The sequence below is a fragment of the Haemaphysalis longicornis genome, unplaced genomic scaffold, assembly GCF_048455015.1.
Source record: "Haemaphysalis longicornis isolate Haplotype H1 unplaced genomic scaffold, Haemaphysalis longicornis Haplotype H1 scaffold_6, whole genome shotgun sequence".
NCBI classification, from domain to species: Eukaryota; Metazoa; Arthropoda; class Arachnida; order Ixodida; family Ixodidae; genus Haemaphysalis; species Haemaphysalis longicornis.
The window spans coordinates 151,036,311-151,044,447 of NW_027526407.1; the positions used below are offsets into that span (position 1 = coordinate 151,036,311).

Genomic DNA, 8,137 nt, shown 5'->3' on the forward strand with positions numbered 1-8,137 from the left:
CGGCCACCTCGGCTGCAGGAGATGCTTGGGCCAAGCTGCCGGCCCCCGGAAGTGCTTCTGCCCGCGGCGCCAACACGTCCGCGAAGCCGCTCCCTCCCGGGGCCAGGATATCGCCCGCGTGCGTCGCCGTTGCCACGTTGGCGGGGTGGCCGGCCCCGCGTCCGACGATGGCAAAATTGCGGCCGCGAAGGCCGGTTGGGCCAGCATTTGCGCCTGAACTGCCGCGAGATCGACGCGGGCCGCTCACTTGTTGCGCGACGACGCCGGCCCCTTTGCCGTCGTTGCGGCAAGGGGCCTCGCGGACGCATCGTGATGGTCGTGGTACACGACCAGTAGTGCGCAGGCCCCGCAGTTGTTGGAGCCGGAATCCCGGCCCCCGATGCCGTCCGTTAACCGGGCGTGCTGCTCTGCCAGATTACGGTTGCAGAAAATCCAGGGCACCTGCTCGGGCACCAGGTCCCGCACAATGATGAGCTGCTGGCTCCACTCCCCCGCGGAAAAGTTGCAGCGCGGCGGCGCGTGCCCCTCTTGGGAAGTCCACGTTGCCACGCAGCGTCCCTCTTTAGAATGTAGCTGCTTTTCCGCCCTAGGAAGCGCCATGACCGCCGGTTCCCAATAACGGCGCCTCCGCTCTTTGCGTCGTTTGCTCGGTTCTTGTTCGCCGAACGATTTGACCGGAGCCACCAGCCGTGGATCGAGGCGCGCGCCGCCCGCAGGATGGTCAGGTCATGGCCGGCGGAACGGGTCTGGCCCATGACGCGGGCCGCGCGGTCACCGCTTGCAGGAGGGTGAGAAGGGGTCAATTCTTCGATCGTCACTCGTTGGCTCGTGGCTGTGGAGTGACCGGATAGGTCGAGTCGGATCGGTTGCGAAAGCGGTTGGCTCGCCCCGGAAAGTTGGCGCCCTGCTAAGACTATCGGAACGTCTTGCCGGCTGGCGCCTTCTGGAATCACTCCGCGCAACCCATTGCTGGACCTCATGACGTAGGCTGTGAGTTTCGCTGGGGCGCCTCGAGGAGCTTCCCGTAGAGGCCTTTCCTGTGCGCGATTTCTGGCGCTGGAAGCGAGTGTGGCGACCCGATCAACGAACTCGCCGATTGCGGATGTTGTAGCGGTGCGTTGGGAACCTTCCTTCCGCACCTCCCTCGGGCCCGAAGTGGGAGCGTCAGCAGTTTCACCCCTCTGAAAATACGGCTCCAGCTTACTTACGTGAATGGGGCCGCTGATTCGACCAGGCCTTGGGTCATTCAGCTTGCAATTTAGTCGCGAGATCCTCTCGGCGACTACGAACGGTCCGCCCCACCTTGGTGCTAGACCGGCCGCGAACTCCGCGCTAGCGTCGTTCAGCGCGTGGCTACGCTTCAAGACATTGTAACCCACCTGGTACGCCTAGTGTTAATGAGGTCGGTCATAGGCCGCCTTCTGGTCAACGCTGGCCTTACCACGGCTGCTGCTCGCCTCCTTGAAGGCTTCCGCCAATCGCTATCGCAAGCGCCGCGCGTAAGCCGGATCTGCTGCTTTTGCGGGGTCTGCGTTCGATCGCCTGGCCAGAACCATGTCCGTCGGCGTGTTCAGCCCTCTTGCAAACATCGGGAACGCTGGCGTGAAGCCAGTGCACCGATTCACGCTTGTGCGCAGAGCAAAGGATATCGAACTCAAATGCTCATTGTTGTCTTGTTACCGCCGGGCAAACGCCGCGAGCAGTGGCTATGCGACTCGATTTCGGCTCTCCGTCACGTTAGAGTAGGGCTGACATCACAATTTTGTTTTCTGCCTGATGTCCATGGCCTCACACGCTTCACGAGCAACGTTGATGTGAAATAATTGGCGTTTTTGGTAATCAGCCGCTCCGGAAACCCGTAGCAACAGAACACCTCGCGCAGCTTTTGCAGGACCTTCTGTGCTGTCGCTTTGCGCAGAGGATAGAGCTCAGTGACCCCACTGAAGTAGGATGTCACCACCAGTACAAACTTGTACCCTATTTTGCTGCGCGCCAGCGGGCCTATCAGAGCACACGCCAGGACCTCCCAGAGTTTTGTGCTCACAATAGGCTGAAGCAAGCCCGGCCCCTTGCCGCCTCGCGGTTTGCGCTCTTGGAAGACGTGGCATGAGGGTACGTAACTGCATACTTGTGCCTTCATGCCGGGCCAGGTATAGCATACCAGCAAACCTTCTGGCATGTCTGGCGCGTTACTGTGACCGTGTGCGTAGTGAAAAAGCTGCCCCCCAGCACGCCTGAACGTGCGCAGGATAACGGCTTTAAAACACTGATCTGAGTGATTTTTGCCGGGCACGTATACCAGCAGAGCTCGGTCGGCGTCAAGCAGGTAGCTTTCCAGCTCACCCGCAGCAATACCAGCAGCACTAGTGTCCACGCCAGTCGCAATGCCAGCAGCTTTTCGGCGCCCGTCATTCTCCGGTGTTCGATTTGCCTGAGGGTGCGTCTCTTCACTAAGACTGGCGATCATCCCTGACAAAACAAGCCCTCCAACTGAGCCTCGAGTTGCTTTTCCTGACAGAACGCAATGTCGAGAGATTCCCCTCCCACGAGATTCACTTGCTCTGAGCTTTTGAAACCTGGGTTCTCCCTCTTTCCGCGCTCTTCCCGCGACGAGAAGGGTCACTGACCCTTCTCGGCGCGGCTTTACGGCCGTAGAGCCACGCCATAAAGCCGTATCCCCGGCTCTACAGCCGGGTGGGTGCCGTCCACCGGCGCCCGCCACAACGCTTCGGAAACCACTTTCATTGAACCTTTCGGTAGCGAAGATCGAACTCGAAGCGTTGCAGGGTCAGGGCCCATTGCGCGAGCCTCCCGCTAGGCACGTCGCCGTTCAGTACGGAAGAAACAGGCTCGAGGGCGGACAGAGGAAGGCGAAAAGGAGCAACAAATACCTACGTCCGCTCCCGATGATGGCTGGTGTCTGAGGAGAGCCGTCCTCCGTCGACCGCCCCAGACCAGCCGGCCCGAGCTCCAGGGAAACCGGTCACGTAGGGAGTCGGCTGCGCCCCGCACTCGCGGGCGCCCTCCCGGGGCGGGAAGCGCGCGGCCGCAAGGAGACAGAGGGACGTACCAATCTCGCCTCCGCCGCGGGCCGAGAGAGATAGGGAAGATGGCGGACCACCGCAATTCCCACATCCCTCTCCCCACACCCCACCCCCTGTAGAACGAAGCCGCTCGAACTCGAGGGCTTCTGCGAACGTTGTTCTCACCGTTCAGCGCCTGGCGAATTCGCCCAACAGCTTTAGCAGGTCCCTGGCAGGCCCCTGGTCCTCCAGGTTCTGCTCCATAGGGGTGGCTTAATGATGGCTCTAGCAACGACTTTAGAAGGAGAGCGTGCGTTTTCACACGAAAGTGGTTTATTTCCGGATACACGAAGATTTCGCTTACGTCATATCCGTCACGGAAGTGACGGCAGCTCAACGCAGCAAGCGGCCTGTAAAGGGAGCACACCTGCACACAGGGTATTCTTGCGGGGAGCCCACCTTTAGTACTAAAGAGTACGTTATAATTAGGGTTGTTCATTTTCGGGTTTTATGTACTAATACGAAAGTGTATTCTGCCGCGATACCCCGAGATTTCACTGGCGTCATATCCGTCACAGAAATAACACCAGCACACCTTTGCCGAAGTGATCCGCCAGCAGGATGTCACTCGGACGTCAGCAGGACGTCATTCCTGGGACACAGGAATTAACAAGAGTTTTTTTCCAAACTCTTCTGAACAAGTTCAAGCGCCGCTTCGAAGAGAGCGATGAATCTGGGATGACACACGTATAGCGTCTAATGCATGCAGTAGCAATGCGTTGAATGTGGTCATTACAAGATAGATTATTACGACGCATCAAGCTCGCTTACAATCAAATGTTTTAACCAGTGCATAGCACGCACCGTACACGGACGTTTTTTGTGCAATATGCACATTATTAGGATCTATGGAATCCTGCCATTGCACATCGGATATTCTCGACGGTGTGGCGAAATCAGGAGGCTGATTCACATAGGCTGTTCCTCCGTTTTACATTTATAGTGCTATAAAAGCATTTTCGACGTACCTAGAAGTAGTTTCAACAAATATTTAGGTTTAGGCTTAGCGGCGCGCAGGTTCAGCGGAGTTGTTTATCACCCCGCCATTCTTTTAGTTTTCATCCTAAATATCCCGCCTTTAACGCTTAACTTCGTAATATCCATAAACGCCACGTGTCTCGCGTGTTACCTCTACACAAAAGTGTGCTGTGGCAATCAGTGAAAAAAGTATTTGGAATATTCGGGCGGCACTCACACAGTGAAAACTGTTTCTCTCCTCTAGTATGTTCGTGTGCGCTTCAACACGGCCATTTCATTAACTCTGTGTGGCTGCTACCTATTTCTCACGGTAAGTGAAGCCAATTGCACTCCATTTTCTGCGCCATTTCTGACTATTTCCCAATAAAAGTTTTATCTTTGTGGGTATAATGTGCGTGTCAAAAACACAAAAGTTTTATAATTTCTCGAAGCGCGATATTTCGATGTTATCCCAGACCGCCATTGAAACTTTCTCCTAAAAATGTGCCGGCGCGGGACCATCAATTGCAGGATCAATAGAATATATCCTCATTTTCGACTACCGAAGTCTGCATAAAGGGAGGCTACATATGTCCTAGCCTAATACCCCTGTCAAACGTGCATATTTAAGGGCACTTCCGCCGAGTGCACTCGTTCTTCACACTTAGGCTGCGCGCTGCTAAACGAGGAAATAAAGTGCCCTTGGCCGTGATGTCCGTGACGATAGCCGGCGTAAATATTACGCAAAATTACTTGACATTCCCCCTCTTTATCACGTGAGGAATAATGTAAACATTTTTTTGTGTTTGCATTGTTTAAAATCGGACGCGGCGCCTCGCTCAAAACCACAAAAACAGAGCCGGGAAGGCGACTGAACACCGGCGCTAATATCTTCACTGTTATTCACTTCGCAGTGAATGACCGCAGTATTATTGTTTGGAGGAAACTATCTGAAAGCGTTGAATACAACAGAAATAGGCTGAAGCAGGAACACAATCACAGAGCCACAAGAAACCATCTAGGAGAACGCCGCAGAGAACGGCTGCCATGGAGCAAAAGACCAACCAGGCGCACCAGGCGGCGCTGCCACGTTGTTGAGAGAGAGGTTATTTTCTTATTTTTCGTCGCTGCTTCAACTTTTGTAAAAGTAAATAAGCAATATATCTATAACTAACTGTTAAGATTACTTATTATCATCTAAACGCTCCCGGTTTTAGGTTAATTTTTCCGATTTTCGGACTTCTGTTCACGAGATTACTCACTCGGCGAGCTGGCCCCGGTAAAGTGTGTTTGGGGACCACACTCAGCTTAAAGTGCGTTCATAGTAAAGTGTCATTCGCGTTTGCCGTTTAGCTGCTCCCGAATGACATTTTAGCGGAGTGCACTCTCTAAGTGCACTTAAATAGGCACGTTTGACAGGGGTATAAAGCACAGAATCTTTGTCCTTGCTGGAACTGAGTCATGGGTCACAGGACTGTAATATTAATGCAGAACGTGCGTGATGCACAATATACTTTTATTAGGACGAAGCTCCACCTTTTGTGAGTGACTGCACCAGATGTCTCAAAAAGCTCCCCTGCAGTACGTTTTTCTTCAGTTGCTTAGAGGGAGACAAGAAGTAAACGCGGAAAAAGTTTTTTTCTAAAATATATACTGCCGGAAACAGACGCTTCTAGAAGAACGCCAGAAGGTGAAACCAAAACAATTGAATGGCGATAAGTGTCATGCGGTCTCACCGAACAAAAGCAGTGCTTCCAACTTCAGGGATTTCATGTGGGATTTCATGAGTTTTAAAGGTTTTCATGAGTGATTTGGCAGGCCAATTTTTATTCCGTAACAGGTGACTGGCTAGACTAAGTTGAAAGGCTCGCGAAATCAGGAAGCCAGCGAAACATCACACTTTCAATAATACAATGTAAGTAGGGCCCCTTCCCTTAAAAAAGATTTGATTGTTCAGCATATGCCAGTTTTACTTACGGCGAAAATCGACAATGCATCATGAGTTACACCATACACCAAGTAAGGTTGTTCTTCTTTTTTACGTGTTAATATTTCTTTCTGTGGATTTTCTGTGGAAACGGCTTAAATTTGTACTTGCCTACACAGGGATTAGCTATCAGGGGTAAGGTAAGGCGCTTCACATCAGGTATCCTTTGTTTTAAGCGATTTGTGGGTACTCGTCAGTAAACAGAGCGGGTAAAACTGTAAGATTGCCTTCTAGTGCCTACCGAGGAGATATAGCCAACACGTGTCTTTAAAAGATATAACAAGAACCAGACAGTGTACTTCGTAACTTACCCCGATTGTTTCGTCCAACAAGTCCCAGATTTAATGTACACTCAAGCAAGGTATACTCTCATCACTGCACGTTTTCGGCCATAAACTCTCCTGCTTGTGGTAGAGTATGCTTTTTATAAATCTGGGGTGTAGGCGACGTTTCGGGATACATAACCATAAAGGGACACTGAAGTGATTGGCAAACATCGTGGTATTACCAGCAAAAATTGTGATTTGGGGTTACTAGGGCATGTTTCGACCACTCTTGCTGCGTTTACGCGGCTTTATTCAGTAGAAAAAGCAATTAAAAAATGCTTTCCTCCTCTCTGCATCTTTCTTTCCGATTTGCTATGACTTTTGTAGGACGTCAAAACGGGATGGATTCGCTCACCCTCCGAGAGAATCAGCGGGGCAGCGATTGGTCGGACACGCCACCGGCGGGACTCCGCAATTCGTTCACTCAGTTCAAACTAAGCCACGGCATATTCGTGCCTGGAGCAATGTGCCTTAGTTTGTTAGTTTGTATACTGCAACAAGCTCTAAGTTCAAGTAGCTCCACGCAAGCGCAAATGCGGCGCTTCGCTGACTGGTACGCTAGTAGGAAACTATAAGGCCGATTGAAGGCAGGCGAAGACTCAGCGAAGTTAATGTAGGTACCAAAAAATTAAAATAAATAGAAAAGTTTATCGTACAGGGTAACACCAAGGCATGGAAGCACTTTTTTGCGTTGGCTGAATAATCACAGCGGTCAGCAGCCCGACCACCCATCTGCAAACGTTTTTGTGCCTAAGGAATGTAGTCGTTATAGATGAGATATTTGTGGAAATTTGGGGAACGCTTACTGTGAAAGCACTATTCAAGAAGGATTCATCCAAGCTCCGTGTAATTGCTAAAATTAAATTAAAATGTATACCAGCTATACATTATACACTATATTTCAATCCCTACATGCGCTGGAGCACAGGATTTCGCAATTGGCACGTTAGAGTTCCCGATCGCGCATGTTTTTTTTCAAGTTCATTTGTTTTTGTTGGAGGAATGTTTTCTATGCGATACACACGATTTCTACGCTGCAAAGTTCACTGCTACACGAGCAAGTTCGCCGAACGCGTGCAGACTGACACTGTCGCGCTGCCGAGCCCTCGTTTGCGGGGTGTTGCAATAAGCACCGACTGCTTGCGGGCATAGTCCCAAATCAGCCCACCCTTGGAGTGGCACGAACACCCCTCTTACGATACAGGCACGAGCTACACAAGCTCCAAAAGTGTGGGAATATTGCATGGCATATCAGCGTCCCTGATGAGGCGGAGGGTGCTCATCCACTCTGTAAGCCTCAGCAGTGCTCGCTACGGCTCCAAGCCGTCTTGGCAAGCTTATCAGATGAATGTTTAGAGCGGACATAGCGAAAGCGCGGTATGCCCATCATTGAGACATCGAGAATTCACAGCCAACGAAAATGTCGGATGCCAATCAAGTTGTTTCGCAGAAGCGAAACCGAAACTTGTTTTGAGTTTTAATCTTGGGCATCGCCCAATCACGTAGCACCTCGTTTGGACGTCGCTTCTTTAGTTGGTTTAGCCGCCGATGACCCCGCAGGGTAGTTTTTCTTGTTTTGGCCTTTATAAAGTAAATACCGCCTTATCCAGCAGAAAAACGATGATAAGTGGAATTGAGCCAGTCTACGCAGTTCAAGTAAAAACAGCAGCTTGACAAATTCACTTCAGTGTCTCTTTAATGCGACTAATTTTGAAATGTGTATATTGGACCTGAGGAATGTAATTTTGGTTAGGTTGAATGCGAAAATGTAGATATATCTAAGA

General features: G+C 51.2%; 1 protein-coding gene across 1 annotated transcript in view; it reads left to right on the top strand.

Annotated features, from left to right (window-relative positions):
• Nucleotides 1-8,137, top strand: part of LOC144141988 (sodium-coupled monocarboxylate transporter 1-like) — a 211,098-nt gene that overhangs the window by 53,462 nt on the left and 149,499 nt on the right. Inside the window, exon 2 of the mRNA XM_077673418.1 lies at nt 4,306-4,371. Coding sequence (XP_077529544.1) covers nt 4,306-4,371 — 66 coding nt within the window. The remainder of the gene's footprint in view (nt 1-4,305; nt 4,372-8,137) is intronic.